The sequence below is a fragment of the Mizuhopecten yessoensis genome, unplaced genomic scaffold, assembly GCF_002113885.1.
Source record: "Mizuhopecten yessoensis strain PY_sf001 unplaced genomic scaffold, ASM211388v2 scaffold716239, whole genome shotgun sequence".
Lineage (NCBI taxonomy): Eukaryota > Metazoa > Mollusca > Bivalvia > Pectinida > Pectinidae > Mizuhopecten > Mizuhopecten yessoensis.
In genome coordinates this window covers 183,787-202,839 of record NW_018480017.1, presented here as the reverse complement: position 1 = coordinate 202,839, position 19,053 = coordinate 183,787, and the positions used below count along the sequence as shown (strand labels likewise).

The window sequence follows — 19,053 nt, the reverse complement described above, 5'->3', positions numbered from 1 at the left end:
CGATAAAGTAACAAAATAGCAAGCCACCGATGATTGCTGTAAACAGCTAATACTTAGTAGTTTGGTACAATTATGCGAAAATGTGTGATAAATAACGAACAACTAATTACACAAAATAACAAGACAATATAATAAATCACATTCAATACCTCCAAGAAGCGCAGAATTGATTGATTACTTAGAACAAAATAAAGTATTTCATATGGATAATCTATCTATTCGATGTGGCGTGGTCGGCAGGCACAAAGAAAGTGAGACAAGTCAGGGTCCCAACCCTGACAGAGCCACAACGCTTTGGAGATGGGACAATAAAACAAGGAAAGTGAGACAAGAATAGCTAGCGTCGAGTCAATGATTCCGTAAACGTATAGACAAAGACAAGAAGATACGGATAAATGTACAAGGCCACACGATCAGAAAATTCAGAAGAGGACAACTTGAGATAGAACAGTATTCATGTATCAGGGTGTCCTCAGTGTAAATCTTTATATCGATACTGTTTATTTAGTCGTTACACATCATAAAACTGTCATGAAAATATCCGCTCTGATATTCAATATAAAAGTTTGTATATAATAAGCTATATAATAGGGTTTCAGACAAGGTTGTTACTCATTTCCCCTTTTCTTTCAATTTACAACCACATTCAGGCGGCGATATGAGAACGTTCCACCACATGGAATTAGCTGATTTTTGGTACACATATGAAACAAGTAAAGCTCTATCCGATTTTCTGATGGAAATTTGCATCCAAAACTATATAACGGGAGAAAATTGCAATTTTATGGCATTTTTCTTCATAATTGTGTCTCTGCAAGTGCATTTTCATCCGAGAATTTTTTTTTTTATGTTTTATGAATAAACACGATGTTTTGGAAATATTTATCAAAAGAAATTTATACTATGTTGCGAATTACAATTTCGAGATAACCTTCTTTTATTTACGAACTTATGTCTTTGATGCTGAAATTGACAACTTTATAAAAATACATTTTCACTGAAATTATGAAATCTGGGTGTCGGAAAGGTGTAAAATTATTCTTCAGAAAAGAAAAAAACCTTAGTTGAGCTAGATAAGAAATTATACGGGGGCAGGCTCCTATGGAGAATTAACATTACTGGAAACAGGCCCTTTGAATTTTTTTAGTGACTTGAACTCCAAAATGAAAACAATTCTGTATTTCTTGACCCCGGTGTCCAAACCACACTCAACGATCTGCATAGCACGTGTATGGTTGTTTCGGTAGACATCGCATCTAACGAAATGACCCTTTTCAGCAAACACTGTTACATATTCCGCTTGAAGTTTTTCAAATGACGAAATACTGCCGAATCATTCTTATAAAATTTTAATGATACGGACCTGCCTCGTTTGCTTTGAATGCGAAATGTCACAATAATCCTGTTTAAACAACGTTGTATGGCTGGCTCCTCTAGTTGCACAACTGAACTATAATCCAAACTCCATACTGCCATTAAACCAGGGTGATAGTGCCATTAAACCAGGGTAATAGTCGTATTGTAATACTGTATAGCCGAGAAGAGGAATTAATGGAATGAAGATTTTGAAGTGCACAAAAGATCTCGTGATCTAGCAGTTCCAGTTTTATATATCGCCGGTGTGCAATCTTCAAATAACAAGAATGTTTAGACCACATCAATCGTATATTCTCGTCTACCAGGCGACCCGGTCGGTGAGAGCGACAGTTTAATCATAGTCCGACTCCTGGTCTGGTTTCATTGCATTTTTACGCTTAGAACATTTTTGTAAAAAAAAAATCTGTTCTGTTTACTTCCTCTTTTTTCATAAAAATCTCTGCTATGTATATTCCCTTTCAATTACTTTCGGAAAATATTTTTCAAAGTAATAGTTATGCTGGAAAAAATCCAGAACAATGTAGGACAGTTTTTGGCAGTAATACAGTGTCTTAAATCTGATTATTTTTCGCCCTTTTAACTCATTATTGGAGAAACTTATAATCATGGGTTGTGCTTTAAATACTTAATGCACGTTCTTTCCTTGAAACTCACCAAAACCGACTTACAGTTTTATGAATCAGATGTCGAACAAAATATCAAAGGTGACCAGCCAGCAGAATAGTTGGTGCTTCAGGAGAGATAACTCGCAGAGAAATCAGACCAATGGTTTATCGCGGCTAATACCAGTGTTCAGCTCATAATAATGTTTTCCCATTAGAAAACTGTGGTTAATTCTAGGCTATTTCAGATAATTATTTAAGCTGTTAAATACTTGATAATCTTTTTACTGCTTAATAAAAACAAATTCCCTAAGCAACAGTTGATGTGTTTTTTTTCAAAACTAGAAAACCTCATGCAAGCTTAATTCAGTTCAATTCCAGCCGTTACTGAAAATGTTCGTGGTGAGAAAATGCCATCGTTCTTACGCGTTTACTTTATTTTCCTCGTGCGATTATTGAAACATAGATTATTAAGATTCAGAACCCCCTAACAACGCGAACATTTTCACATCGATCGATATCAGTTAAAAGAGTCTTGATGCGAACATTTCAACACGCAGGAATTTCCACTTCAACAATGTTTTGTACTATTTTTGTTTATCAGACATAATCTCACGACGGGACGATTGCGACTTTCCAGTCGTTAACTTTCTCTTTCTTGATAGCAACATCTCTATTTCCCGGGTGTTTACATGTCCGTCGCATTTCGAGTCAGCTCTTGATTTACATGACCGGTGTCATCGATGAAGAAGACGCTTACTCTTCCGGAACACATTGTTTAATCTTCTTTGTACTTTTACAGGGGTCTCCATATTAATGTTTCCTTTGTCTGTCTTTTGCTTTAGTTTGATCTATTTGAGTTCGAATCGTGTTATTGTTGACATTTCGGTATTCTCTTATTGCTATTTTTCAATTGCTGTCTCATTTCCGTTGTGAATTGAAAGGAATTGATGTTTCAAAATGGCATAACATAGACCATTCTACCACATGCCCAAGTTTGCTTTGTTATCCCGTCATTAGTACTTTCCTATTCAGGGTTGCTATAAATTTTCACACAGAAAGAGAAACCGGTCAGATACGTTACGGATCCATCCCGTTTGTCGTGAATGATGACTTTTACTAGATGGCAAATAACAATAAATGTAGTTTCCCCATCAACATAATAAATAAAAGTATATATGTATTATGATTTTTTTTTACAAATATAAGTTTATATCGGTAAACTTCTACCTCACCGTATACATTAGACCGCTTACCTGTTCACAAATTAGAGCCGTATCAAGTCGTTCCGGCCTCTCCCGATCCGGCCCCCTAGTAGTTCCGGCCCCTGCCCGGTCCCTCCTTAGTAGTTCCGGCCCCGGATGAAACAGTTTTACATTTTGCATTGTGTTACTTGTACAAGTGTACGGGTTAAAAAGTCAAGAAAAAAACATGATACATTATGTTAATTATGTATGTTTAATGCAATCAACAATACGGAAGACGGGAGTTTAAATACTTATAACAAGAGACGTATACAGAGACTTATAACAAGAGACGTATACAGAGACGTATAAAATACGTCTCTGTTATAACTAAAATATTTACTTAATGACAAAATATATTTAACAATTATAACTAACATATACGTTATAATGATAACTAATATATATATGGGTAATAGTCATTACTTAATGGTAATAGTTTAGTTGAGAGCATACAGATTTGCATCTTCACACTTGGAAGATCGATTTTAACAAGATGTGATGACAAAAAAAAAATCAACGTCTTTCATCAACTAAAAGTAAAAACAACGTCGGTAGACTATACACCTATGTTGTTAACACGGCGTTTGCTAGAAAGCCATACAGTTTCCAACGCACGAAGTAATAAGATAAACAAAAGACAGTGATTGTAATGTGTCTTAAATAGCAATCTTACTCAGTATGTTTACACAGGTGTATTTTGTTTTAGACAACAATGAAAAGACAACAAATGAACAATGTGATGTTATGTTTTAATTTTTGATTTTATTTCTTTGAATGAGTAACATGAATTATCCATTATATAAATAAATTTTATTTAAAATTTAATTCCAAATAAACAAGAATCATATATATAATATATGAGGCCGGAACGACTAAGAATACGGGGCCGGACCGGGTAGGGGCCGGAACTACTAAGGTATGGATGTCAACAACAGATTTCCACGAGATCACGCCGGTTCTACTAATAACAACTACACGTAACAGTGAAACTTTGAAGTGTGTTGTTGTCGATCACTGAACTGTGAACAGTAACCTGTATTTGGGCTAATTTGTGATGTTGCAATCGGTTATATCGTCATTAAATTCCAATAAAATCGTACTGGCGAGTGGATCTCCAAGAAGGAAAACAATTCTACAGAACCATGTTGTAAGACGTCTGTCAAAACTATTTCGCTTCCGCTCAACAACTGAAGTATAATTTTCGTGAAAAAAATACCAAACTTCATCAGTTTTCGGAATACTTCTTCAAATGTCCATAATCAAAGTTCCAATGATTCTATTGATATCCATCCTCGATATCCAGGGGTTACGCTGTTACGCTCACTTTCGCTCTCTGCACCCTTGGAATAGGCCTATGTCATAGCAAAATTGAAGGCACGAATAGCTGCTTGATTGGTCTAAGGTAAAAAAGCACCTGACCAATCGCTAGGCTGAAACATGTCCTTTGAAAATTACAGACGCCCGACTTCAAAGCCTGTCAATTTTTACCAATACGTGACCGCGAGATTCGTTTGATTATATCAAAGTATCAAACTAGTCTCCTTGTCTCATCATCAAGAGGTGCACTCTGAGCCTACAATTTTGCTATGACATATTCCAGGGGAGCAGAGAGCGAAAGTGAGCGTAACCCCTGGATATCGATGATGCAAGTTAGCTGGCCCAGAGAGCATGTATGGCTCACCTGGATATTAAAAAAATAAAACATTGCAAAGTATCCTCAGAAAAAAGTAAAAAATATTATATTGCAAATGCCATTTTTGGAATTTTACCTCTAGTTTTGGATTTATGGTTTATTGAAAGAAACAAAGTTTACCGCAAAAACTGTTACCATGATCAGTTGTTTCAATAGTACCTGCTTACAATGATGAATCATTATTTCAGGGATTGAAGTTTGAGGTGATTCCATCAACATTTGAAGAAAATATTGACAAAAGTCTTCCTCCGATCGATTATGTACGAGAGACGGCCAAACAGAAGGCTTTAGAGGTGGCTCAGAGGCTGTGTATTGGCAAGGTAAATATGAAGTTGTTTCTTAACTTATTCATTTGAACTCCTCCAATTCCAAGGTTGGACTAGTTTATTATGAAATTTAAGGGGTGAATGAGTTAAACTTAAGGTCAGTTTGATGGCCTAGTCAAGTCTGACAACATGATCAGTTTACATTGTGATATATACATGTCATGTCAGAGTGGGATGTTTTGTATCTGTCACTTAACATTTTGGTTTACAACCATGTCCTATTCGGGTGTGTCTGTTGCATAAGTGTTTCCGTGTCATGACATCTCAATAAGTGTTTCTGTGTCATGACATCTCAATAAGTGTTTTTTTTTCAATTTCAAAGTATTTTATTGACAATACATATATAATACAAACATATAAGTTAACATTAAAGAAGATATTTGAACAGTATTGACAAAAGAATAAGACAACAGGCTTTGCCTATATCAGTCTTCTTCTAATTCCGGTATTTATGTACAATGCTTAAATATATAAAATGTTGTGATTCGTTTCCTCTCACACTCATGCACACCCACACCAGCTTATGTCTAATACTCGTTATTTAAGGGATAAAACTTGCCTGAATAACAATAATTATAACATTACATGAATATTCATTTAGAAATTTATCTAGCACGTATAAGTAACAAGACGTTTTGATGATTTAATATAAGAGTCAACATGTATAAGAATAGTTTTATTTAATTGGTCGGATACATTACTAATACCATATACTAAACAGTGCAGATTTAAATATCCTACTAGATTATAAATAGTGGTAATATGATGCCTAATATTAGAATACAGAGGACATTGAAAGAAAAAATGTATTAGATCTTCCCTCTGTACACCACATACACAGGAAGCATCATCAATCAGATGGTCTTGTAACTTATCAAAGTTAAGATCACTTTTAAAATTTCTTAACTGACATAAAATTATGTTAAGTTTCCTCGGAACACAGTTAATAAAAGTTTCTGAGACGGATGTATCAAAGGTTTTTTTAAGTTTCTTTTTAAAAGATGAAATTGAGATGGAGTCTCGTACAGTGCTATCAAGTGCATTCCATTTTACCATTGTAGAAGGGAAGAGGCTATTCATATAAGTAGTAGTTCTTGTCTGTGGTATATTAAAGAATCTGTTATTTCTGAAGGTATAGTTATTATTTACATTTAGAAATGGTTGATTGATATTATCGAGATAAGTTGGAGTGTAATTATTAAGAATCTTATACATTAATGTTAGTTTATGATTTTGTCTTCGAGTGTGTAATGTTTCAAGTTGTGTTTCAGTATACAGAATATGATGAGATGTACCTCGTCTGAGGCCAGTAATTAAACGCATAGCTTCTAGTTGAACTGATTCTAAAAGATCTGATTCCGATTTGGTACAATTATCCCATACTATATCAGAATATTCTAGCACAGGTCTTATATAAGAGACATATAATGTTTTTAATGTATTCCTATCAACTGTAGTTTTTAAAATTCTAAGAATACTTAGTCTAGAGGTCGCTTTCTTATAAATATTTGAAATGTGATCTGACCATGTCCCTTTACTGCTAAATGTTAGTCCTAAGTGAGTATGATGTTCATGTTGTGCAATTGGAGTATTGTTAAATAGCAGTTGAGGATGATTGTTAATGTGTCTATGAGAGCAGTTAATAGCTACAGTCTTATTCGTATTGAATAGGATCTGCCATCGCTTTGACCATTCAGAGATTGAGTCAAGATCATCATTAAGCATGTTAGTAGGTGTTGTAAGGTCATTGTTATTATTTACTATTACATAGAGAGAGGTATCATCTGCAAAGAGTTTTATATGAGAAGTTACATTATTAGTAATATCATTAATAAAAAGAAGAAAGAGGAAGGGACCAAGGACAGATCCTTGAGGAACCCCTGCAGACATAGGTTTGGTACTAGATTTATAACCTTCAAAGATAACCCTTTGTTTTCTGTCAGATAAGTAAGCTTTAAACCAATTATATAATTTACCTTTAATACCATATGTTTTTAGTTTATATAATAGGCCCAAATGCCATACTCGATCAAATGCTTTACTTATGTCACAGAAAACAAAACGCAAATCTTTACCTTGGTCTAAATTGCCACTTATAGTATTATAGATATCAGCTAGTTGATTAGTAGTGGAGTCTTTGGGTTGAAATCCTGACTGATGTACACTTAACATATTGTGACTTGAAATATAATTAAACGTATATTTAAAAATATTTTTTTCTAACATTTTGATAAAAATAGATGTAATAGCAATAGGTCTATAATTATTGAGATCACTGATATCTCCTTTACCTTTATAGAGAGCAGTAACATTAGCCGTTTTTAGTACATCAGGTATTACTCCAATAGATAAAGTTCTATTAAATAATAGTTTGAGTGGGTATACTAAAGAAGCAGAAATGTTCTTTACAATCATAGGTAAAATACCATCAGGACCAGCTGGTTTGTTTTTATTAAAAATGTCAAATTGGTCAGTTATATCTTGTTCAGTAATGTTAATGTCAGAAAGTTCAAATGGACATAAGGGAGGTAAATCAGGTAGGTTAGTGTCAGTAATATCAGAGGCAATGGTGGTAAAGAAGTTATTTAGTGCCTCAGCTTTATCTTGTGGATGGATTAATATTTTATTGTTAGATTTTAGAGGATAAGAATTAGTGCTAGTGTTATTCATTTTTCCTATAGATTTTGCTATCTGCCACCATTTTCTTGGATGCACTGTTTTGTCGGCAAGACAATTTTGAAGTTTCTTAAAGTAATTTTCTTTGGATTGCCGAATAATTTGTATAGTGTCATTGCGACAAGTTCTAAATTTTGCCCAATCTTGTTCCCTATTTTTATTTTTAGCTCTTTTATGTAATCTATTCTTATATCTTAATTTATGCCGAATTTCACCAGTCATCCAAGGTTTATCATCAGGATGGACAGTAATTGTTTTGTGAGGTATATGAGAGTTAGTAGCAGAGTTTATTTTGTTTATAATAGTAGAATATAGTTCATTAATGCTAGTAGTGTTATTAACTATGGAATCCCAATCATTACTAAGTAGTTCATTATTAATAGCATCCCAATTAGCTTCATTGAACTTATATATAGGTTTCTTGAATGGTTTATTTTTTAGTGTCTTAAAACAAATGTTAGCAAGGATGGGGCAGTGATCACTACAGAGAGGGGAAAGTACATTTGTTGAGGTAAAAATGTTTACATTATTAGTAATAAATACATCAATTAAGGTAGCAGTAGTGTTTGTAATGCGTGTTGGTGATTGTATTAAGTTTTTTAAGTGATATTTAGTAATTAATCTTGCAAGATGTGAATTAGGTTTCATTGTGATAAAGTCAATATTTATGTCACCAGTGATAATGATATTAAGATTAGTATTAGAAAGATTATCTAAAATGTTATCAAGTTTATTCCAGTAATCTACTTTTGTATTAGGAGGTCTATAAAGACAGCAGAGAAGTATTTTTTTGTTAGAAGTGTTAATTTCTAGGATGACAAGTTCTATGTCTTCAGTTTCAAGATCAGTTCTGTGATTTATTAAGAGGTTGTTTTTAGTATATATCATAATACCACCACCGTGTTGTGATTGTCTGTCTCTACGATATGAGTTGGGATGTGAGTTAATTTGCAAATCAGATTCAGTTATTTCATTATTCAGGTGAGTTTCAGTAAGACATAGGATGTCATAGTCAGTGAATTCAGTATCTATAAGATCAACCTTGTTCCGAAGAGACCTAACATTTAAGTGCATTATTGATAAATCATTATAGTAGTTTCTTTGATTAATACTGATTGATGAGCGACCTGGATTAGAGTGAATATTTCCAGACATCAGAAGTAGAAGTTTTATAACAAACAGAATGTATAAAATATCTTGAGTATACATGTAGTGATATCATATTGGTATTACAGGCAGTAATAGAGGAAGAACTATAGTATAGCTTACAATCACACACAAACATACTTACAAACTACTAACACGCCAAAAAATGAAAAAAAAAAAAAAAAAAAAAAAAAAAATAACAATAAATAAATAAGCAGAGACTTGAGGAAAGAAATAACAGTAGGGACTAATGAAAAATAATATTCTCAGAATGTGGAAAGCATCAATTTGATATTTTAAATATAATTTCATAGGGAGTGGTATACTGAACTTGAGTATTATCAAAACAATTAACAACAGTAGTTTCTTGAATTCAGTGTAACATGTTCAACTACAAGTGTAAAAAAATCAATTGAAGCAGATAAACAAATTAATTATTTTAAATACATATATACAAATATTTATATACAGACAGAACATGAAATCAATCATTTGAGACAATCATGTTATATTTTAAGATTTATTCATATACTAGTAACCTAAAGTTACATGTATAAGAAGAAAAATAATGAATAGTTACAGATTATCAGTGGTGTAAGGGAGATAACCTATTCAGAGAGGTAATCTATACATATACAAATAATGCTATTAGTGAGCAAAAGTTGGCTGAATTTCAAGAAATAAAGCAAATATTATAAGTATACGGTAGGTTCTATTATCACAATTAAGACGAAAAGATTTATTTTTAAATATAAGTATCCAATGACAAATATAACATGGAGTTAGATACCTTATGAAAACCCGAGAAAAAAAACAAGAAGATTTATCAAGAGCAGACACAACAATCATAACAAATAGCACATAAACATGAAAACGAATCAATAATTAAGTATATAATAAATAAAAATAAAAAATGAACACAAGCAAGACACAAAAAGTTAAGCAATTAGAGAAGCACAAGCAAATTGAAATATTGGTTGCTAATAATATGTATATATATAGTTTACCATACATGCATGTATATACATAAAGCAAAATAGTTAAGTGGCTTGCTTGCTAGTTATTAGTCAAGCATAAAGATTATTCAAAGGCAATTACATGTAATGATACCAGACACGATTACTTAAATTAAGTATGCAAAATAAAAGATTGATTACTAATGTTACAAATATTATATAATATATTACATGGATTAGGTTTCAAACCATAGTTAATGGCAAGTTATCGAGCTTACTTATTTTGGTAAGGGATTTACAGCAGTAGCTGAGCTATTGTAATTATAGATAGATAATGTGTTTAAGTTGAATAAATATAGGGAAAGAAAATGAGCAACAAGATTCAACAAGGCAAATTTGAAAAACAAAACAAAATAAGCACATGAACATGTAAAATGTAAGAATTCATGCATAACGTAAATAATCAAGCAAAACTAGCCAAGCAAAATGAGATATTGGGCACTCATAATATATTTGTATAGTATAAATAGATCAAATCTATTGTAGCTATAGGTAAATATAAGTGAATTAATTCATAATAGAATAAGCATTACAGGAATATTTTCAATAAATAAAATTTCACATAGAGTTTAAAGCAATGAAAATGTAAGTTCTTTTGTAGGCAACAAGCATCATCAACAACAACTCGGTATACTTACTGCAACAATAAATGGCTCCATTGCTTACATGTTCCTATGAAAATATAGAATAATTGTTGTTATAATTCAGGATCAAGCAGGGGATAAATATGTGAAAGTACATGTACAGGTAGCTATATGTTGGAAGATTATATCAGATGATCAAATTAACAGATTAAGCAGTTCAAACTAGACATGGTATATACAAATACATGAGTCACCATGATATAAATTCACAGTTGTACTGGTACACGAGCAGTGATATAGTGAATCATGATTATAAATCAATTATAGAATTGGAATGCACAATAATTTATGCACATATACGATCAACAAGACTGTCACTTGGTCTGTACTGGTGTTGAAGTCATAGAGGGACTCAATGGTGCAAAGCTAGCAGCACTAGCATTGAGTCTATGAACCCGGTCACCAGAGCGAGTACCAGTGTATACTGATGGCAGCATAGTACCAGTTACATTTACTTTGAGCTTCAAGAATTTCTCAAGTTCATTGTCGTGAGCCACCTGAACAATGTTCTCCTGCAAAGTTTTGACCATTATCCTGCCATCATAGGTCCAGCAGCTGAGTATTTTGTGATCTTTTACAAGGTCCCTTGTTTTCTTGAACAATGCTGCTCTTTGTTTTGTCAGAGCTTCATTAATGAAGACTCTACACCTGTTGTTTTTCTGAGAAGATTTATATAATTTCAGATTTTTTTTATTTCTTNGAACATGCTTGTTAATAACGTTGAGAATTAACTTGTCAGTGTCTTCTCCTTGCTGCTCTGGGATGCCAGAGAATTTGAGGCAAGTCCTTCTAGAGTATTGCTCCATGTCATCAATACGGTCAGTAAGAAGGGAGATCTGATTTTGCATAGCTTCAATCATGGGAAATAATGATTCTGTTATAGCAGTCTTGAATACATCATGACCAAGTATCATGTCAACAGCACGTCTTGTTGTTGTTTCATCATCAGATATGCTCTTAAGTAGAATATCAAGATCATTGAGAACTAGATCATCTTCGTCTCTACAATGACGTTTCGTAGGGTTGGACTCGTCACTGGTTGACTGTGATTGAGTATTACGGTTATTTTTCTTACCCATTATTAGTTATTAAGGACTAGCAATCTCCAATGATTATGATATAGGTATCAGCACACTTACTATGATAAGGTAGACAGCGCTAAAGTTCTGTTGATGCTTGCACAGCTGATTGACAGGATCGATCAATATGGCCGACATACATGCAAACACATCTCAGTCAGTCAGATACTGCACATATCATACATTAATATGTTACACAATTTTGAGAAGAAGGTACATCAGCTCAGATACACACACTCCTTCGTTAGATGTTTGGAATTCCGTCCCACATTCTGAGAATATGTAAAATCAGTAGCAACGTTTGAATCGACCGCTCATCGCCATACCGGAACCGGTACGACAAGTGTTTCTGTGTCATGACATCTCAGTAAGTGTTTCTGTGTCATGACATCTCAATAAGTGTTTCTGTGTCATGACATCTCAATAAGTGTTTCTGTGTCTTGACATCTAAATAAGTGTTTCTGTGTCATGACATCTCAATAAGTGTTTCGGTGTCATGACATCTCAGTAAGTGTTTCTGTGTCATGACATCTCAATAAGTGTTTCTATGTTACATCTCAATAAGTGTTTCTGTGTCATGACATCTCAATAAGTGTTTCGGTGTCATGACATCTCGGTAAGTGTTTCTGTGTCATGACATCTCAATTTAATAGCAGCGATCACTGTCTAAATGACCTGTATCTTGCGGATAAAAATGCCAACTCACAGTGAGTTTAAAGCTAACATAATTAAAATATTTAATCCAAAACTAATGTAAGTCCAAATGTGTATGCTCAAACACAAGATCATCTACTGTACATGTAACCAATGTATATGTTTGATGTTTTATTTAGAGTTTAGTGATGTTGTAATATGTTGGTGAGTCATCACAGAAGTACCAAAGTGTGTAACCTTCCAGGGTAGCTCCCCACTACGGTGAAGCCCACTTTAAGAATAAAGCATGTTGGAGAATTAAAAGATCTGAATATAGTCTAGTGTAACTTGTTGTAACCTATAAACCTATAATCGCTCATAACAATATAAACAAACAAGCCTACTCCGATGTATATCTGACATCTTCTGTAGAATACTAGTAGCTATTACAGTGTTACTTTGAAACTAATAATTCCTCGGTTAAATAACATGAAATACTTAATGATATTATCAGGGATCACCAGATTTGATAATCAGTGCTGATACTGTGGTAACACAAGATAACCAAATATTTGAAAAACCAAAAGACCGCGAAGATGCATACAATATGTTAATGAGGTGAGTAATAATTGTTTAGTGAACAGTTTCTATTGGATTGAGTTTGTTCAGTAATATAACTTTTATCCCTAGGGACAGTTTCTATTGGATTGAGTTTGTTCAATAATATAACTTTTATCCCTAGGAACAGTTTCTATTGGATTGAGTTTGTTCAGTAATATATCTTTTATCCCTTGGAACAGTTTCTATTGGATTGAGTTTGTTCAGTAATATAACTTTTATCCCTTGGAACAGTTTCAATATTGTTGGATGCATTCAGTAGTATAACTTTTGCCCCATGGAACAAAACTTTGTCCAAATGTAATTATAATTAACTATTGTAGCTTTGTAAATAGTTTGTATACAAATTACAAGTATTCATTTTATATAATTTCATATGTACCCATCTTTAAATTTCAATAACTTGTATACACCTATTTCATAGAAAGATTTGTGTATGTACACATATTTCATTTATATAATTTTTCTTTGTGTGACAAGACATTTGTACATGTAAACTTGTGTTTTTATTGCAACTTGTAATTTTCAGATTTAGTGGCAGAAAACATTCAGTGTGCACTGGTGTTACATTAGTGTGCCCTGCAACTTCTACAGGTAAGTCAAACCATCTACAGGTATGTCACACCATCTACAGGTAGGTCACACCATCTACAGGTAGGTCACACCATATACAGGTAGGTCACACCATCTACAGGTAGGTCACACCTTCAACAGGTAGGTCACACCATTTACAGCTAGGTCACACAATCTACAGGTAGGTCACAACTTCAACAGGTAGGTCACACCATTTACAGCTAAATCACACCATGTATACTTAGGTTGCACCCTCTACAGGTAGGTCACACCATCTACAGTAAAGTCAAATCACCAACAGGTAGGTCACATCATCTACAGCTAGGTCACACTGTCAACAGCTAGGTCACACCATCTACAGATAAATCACACCATCTACAGGAAGGTCAAACATTTCAACAGATCAGTCACATAATTTACAGCTAGGTCACACTGTCATAAGGTAGGTCACACCATCTACAGGTAGGTCACACCATATACAGGTAGGTCACACCATCTACAGGTAGGTCACATCTTCAACAGGTAGGTCACACCATTTACAGCTAGGTCACACAATCTACAGGTAGGTCACAACTTCAACAGGTAGGTCACACCATCTACAGCTAAATCACACCATGTATACTTAGGTTGCATCCTCTACAGGTAGGTCACACCATCTACAGGTAGGTCACACCATCTACAGATAAATCACACCATTTACAGGCAGGTCAAACATTTCAACAGATCAGGCACATAATTTACAGCTAGGTCACACTGTCATAAGGTAGGTCACACCATTCAACAGGTAGATCACACCTTTCTAAAGTTCAGTCACATCATTTACAGGTAGGTCACACCATTTACAGGTAGGTCACACAATATACATGTAGGTCATACCATCTACATGTAGGTCACACCATCTACAGGTAGGACACACCATCTACAGGTAGGTCACCATCTACGTGTAGGTCACACCATCTACAGCTAGGACACACTGTCAACAGGTAGGTCTCACCTTTCAACAGGTCAGTTACATCCTTTACAGCTAGGTCACACCATATACATGTAGGTCACACCATCTACAGGTAGGTTACACTGTCAACAGGTAGGTCACACCATCTACAGGTAGGTCACACCATCTACAGGTCGGTTACATCATTTGCAGCTAGGTCACACCATATACATGTAGGTCACACCATCTACAGGTAGGTTACACTGTCAACAGGTAGGTCACACCATTCAACAGGTAGGTTACACTGTCAACAGGTCGGTTACATCATTTACAGCTAGGTCACACCTTTCAACAGGTCGGTTACATCATTTACAGCTAGGTCACACCATATACATGTAGGTCACACCATCTACAGGTAGGTTACACTGTCAACAGGTAGGTCACACCATTCAACAGGTAGGTCACACTGTCAACATGTAAGTCACACTGTCAACAGGTAGGTCACACCTTTCAACAGGTAGGTCACACCATCTACAGGTAGGACACCATACAACAGGTTGGTCGATCAGGCATCTTGACAGTAGGCTGGTAAATGTATCTGATAAAATATACATTATGTATGAACATTTCATTCTGAATTGATTGATACGGTTTGAAGAGTTAACCTTCTTCCTCAATTGGTTCAAAGATTAACATTTTCAGCGATTTGGCTGATTTCAGCCTTTTCCATGATTTCAGTGTAATGCAAACTTTTCCCCTTAGAAAGCTCAATTACTGCCTTTGCCTGTATTAAGCCCATTTCATCTCTATTGGTTCTTATCATCTATTTCAAAATCAAAACAGTTTTCAGATAATCAAGTTATTTTCTGCTTCTCTGCATACTAAATAACCTGAAATATGTTGTAACAAATTCGTAATTTACTTGAATATATTTTGATTAAGAAAAAAATAATAAATTCTTTATATTTCTATTTTCAGTTTTTACGGGATCAAAAGTTAATGGTTTTGAAAACATGTTGATCACACAGTTTCATGAGTCAACAGATGTGATGATGACAACATTAACACCAGAGATTGTCAATGCCTATATAGACACTGGAGAATGCATGTAAGTATGAATGTCTCAGTTTTCTCAGTAAACAATCTGTTAACTTGTATGTTTATCCCTGCTTCTGTTCCCAGTCCAGACCATCAGGCCTAGGGCAGTTAACTTGTATGTTTATCCCTGCTTCTAATCCCTGTCCAGACCATCAGACCTAGGGCAGTTAACTTGTATGTTTATCCCTGCTTCTGTTCCCTGTCCAGACAATCAGACCTAGGGCAGTTAGCTTGTATGTTTATCCCTGCTTCTGTTCCCAGTCCAGACCATCAGGCCTAGGGCAGGTAACTTGTATGTTTATCCCGGCTTCAGTTCTCTGTTCAGACCATCAGACCTAGGGCACTTAACTTGTATGTTTATCCTTGCTTCTGTTCTCTGTCCAGTCCATCAGACCTAGGGCAGTTAGCTTGTATGTTTATCCCTGCCTCTGTTCTCTGTCCAGACCATCAGCCCTAGGGCAGTCAACTTGTATGTTTATCCCTGCTTCTGTTCCCTGTCCAGACCATCAGGCCAAGGGCAGTTAACTTGTATGTTTATCCCTGCTTCTGTTCCCTGTCCAGACCATCAGGCCTAGGGCAGTTAACTTGTATCTTTATCCCTGGTTCTGTTCCCTGTCCAGATCATCAGGCCTAGGGCAGTTAACTTGTATGTTTATCCCTGCTTCTGTTCCCTGTCCAGACCATCAGGCCCAGGGTAGTTAACTTGTATGTTTATCCCAGCTTCTGTTCCCTGTCCAGACCATCAGGCCCAGGGCAGTTAACTTGTATGTTTATCCCTGCTTCTGTCTCCTTTCCAGACCATCAGGCCTAGGGCAGTTAACTTGTATGTTTATCCCTGCTTCTGTCCCCTGTCCAGACCATCAGGCCCAGGGCAGTTAACTTTTATGTTTATCCCTGCTTCTGTTCCCTGTCCATACCATCAGGCCTAGGGCAGTTAGCTTGTATGTTTATCCCTGCTTCTGTCCCCTGTCCAGACCATCAGGCCCCGGGCAGTTAACTTGTATGTTTAACCCTGCTCCCGTCTCCTTTCCAGCCTATCAGGCCTAGGGCAGTTAACTTGAATGTTTATCCCTGCTTCTGTCCCCTTTCCAGACCATCAGGCCTAGGGCAGTTTACTTGTATGTTTATCCCTGCTTCTGTTTCCTGTCCAGACCATCAGGCTTAGGGCAGTTAACTTGTATGTTTATCCCTGGTTCTGTTCCCTGTCCAGACCATCAGACCTATGGCAGTTAACTTGTATGTTTATCCCGGCTTTTGTCTCCTTTCCAGACCATCAGACCTAGGGCAGTTAACTAGTATGTTTATCCCTGCTTCTGTTCCCTGTCAAGACCATCAGACCTAGGGCAGTTAATTTGTATGTTTATCCCTGCTTCAGTTCCCTGCCCAGACCATCAGACCTAGGGCAGTTAACTTGAATGTTTATCCCTGCTTCTGTTCCCTGTCAAGACCATCAGACCTAGGGCAGTTAACTAGTATGTTTATCCCTGCTTCTGTTCTCTGTCCAGACCATCAGACCTAGGGCAGTTGACTTGTATGTTTATCCCTGCTTCTGTTCCCTGTCAAGACCATCAGACCTAGGGCAGTTAATTTGTATGTTTATCCCTGCTTCAGTTCCCTGTCCAGACCATCAGACCTAGGGCAGTTGACTTGTATGTTTATCCCTGCTTCTGTCCCCTTTCCAGACCATCAGACCTAGGGCAGTTAACTAGTATGTTTATCCCTGCTTCTGTTCCCTGTCCAGACCATCAGACCTATGCCTTACTATTCAAGCAAAGCTATGTTCCACCATCTCAAACAAAAATTTACAGGATTCTTCAAATTACTTGACTTATTATTTTCCCATTTTTGTTTTTTTCTTATTGAAATTATGCATGAAGCTTTCATAGCCAATTGAAAATATTTAAACTTGGTTGGTGATATGAAAATAAAGACCTATCTCAACCCAATGCCCAGAAGTGGGGCCCATGCAACTGGTCAGATAAGCTAACATTTTAACTACCTTGTTCTACAGATCCAGATATTCTAGAATCAAAAACAGAAAAGGCTCTTAAGGTGTTATATCAAAATTGTGAAATTCATTACCCTCGAATTATTAATTCCCTCTTAGAGAAGGGATAAAATATAATTTATATAGGGAAATAACACTTGTACATTTTCGATGAGGAATATTTAAACTTGGTTGGAATCATAACCATGGGATGGCAGTTTGTTCATTTGAAAATTAAGACTTTTGCGACTGGTGTTAACAAAATGGCACATTTCTGATGGTCTACATTTTAGTTGCTTTGACAAGTGTGAACAGACTGGCACACCTGGTCAGAGTGTTTATCTTTATGATAGGTAAGAATGAAGTGTTTATTTCACCAGCTTTGAATGTTAAACTTTAGTGAGAACTTTAAAAAAAATATCAGAAGTTATTTGGTCCCAGTATGGGATACAGACATGTCTTAGCTGCTTGTGAGGACATTGTAGTGTTCAGATTCAGATGAGGGGCATTGATATCAAGAGTTATCTCCCATTTAATAGCAAATAACCACTTTTCAGGAAAAGTGATAATTGATACATCCAAGTGGAGAGAAAGTTGCTTGGATGCTCGCTTTTTCAGTAATAGATTGTCATTTTATTTTACAGGGATAAAGCAGGTGGCTATGGTGTCCAGGCAATAGGAGCGTCCATAGTGGAAGGGATCTATGGGGACTATTACAACGTGATGGGATTTCCTCTCCACCGATTCTGTAAAGAACTGCTAGAAATATACAATAAACAATAAAATAGTACCATCAGCTTTACAATTGGTTTGTAGATGAAGGTCTATTCCAATCTCAGAATATAGGTCTTATACAGTATACTGCTGTAAACTGATCGACTAAACAGTTGTATTCCTACAATCCTATGTGTACATAGGGACAGTTATGTCAACTCACAATGTTTAGGAATGATGAACAGTCCAGTTCACTCAGGAACGGTGACAATATTCATCAATAATGAATAGTCAACTCCAAATATTTAAGGATTGAAATAAATCTTTTTAACATTTATGATAATATGAAACACATGTTTCCAAGATGCACAGTAAAAAACACATCTTGGAGAATATGTTTTAACGGAAATGTGTAGCATACCATCGTAAATGTAAAAATGATGCATTTCAATCATTATATTAATGTTTAAAACTGCAGAGATAATACCATTTCATTGTTTTTAGCTTACCTGCCCAAAGGGCAAGTGAGCTTATGCCATGCCATGGCGCAGCATCCGTCGTCTGTCAACTTTTCCTAAAAATTGTTACCAGTCGTAAACGACTGAGCAGATTTTGACCATATTTGGGTCTGGCCCCCTTGGGGGCTGAGGGGCGGGGCCCAATAGGGGAGATATAGCAAATTCTTTAAAATCT

The 19,053-nt window shown here is 35.5% G+C and overlaps 1 protein-coding gene across 1 annotated transcript; it reads left to right on the top strand.

The window, feature by feature from the left end:
- The first annotated feature begins 4,121 nt into the window (after nt 1-4,121).
- Nucleotides 4,122-18,434, top strand: LOC110442261 (N-acetylserotonin O-methyltransferase-like protein). Its single transcript, XM_021485770.1, has 6 exons — nt 4,122-4,373; nt 5,108-5,239; nt 12,954-13,057; nt 13,587-13,651; nt 15,540-15,669; nt 18,291-18,434. The coding sequence occupies exons 1-6, from the start codon at nt 4,281-4,283 to the stop codon at nt 18,427-18,429; spliced, it is 663 nt and encodes a 220-aa protein (XP_021341445.1). The 5' UTR covers nt 4,122-4,280; the 3' UTR covers nt 18,430-18,434.
- The last annotated feature ends 619 nt before the right edge of the window (nt 18,435-19,053 follow it).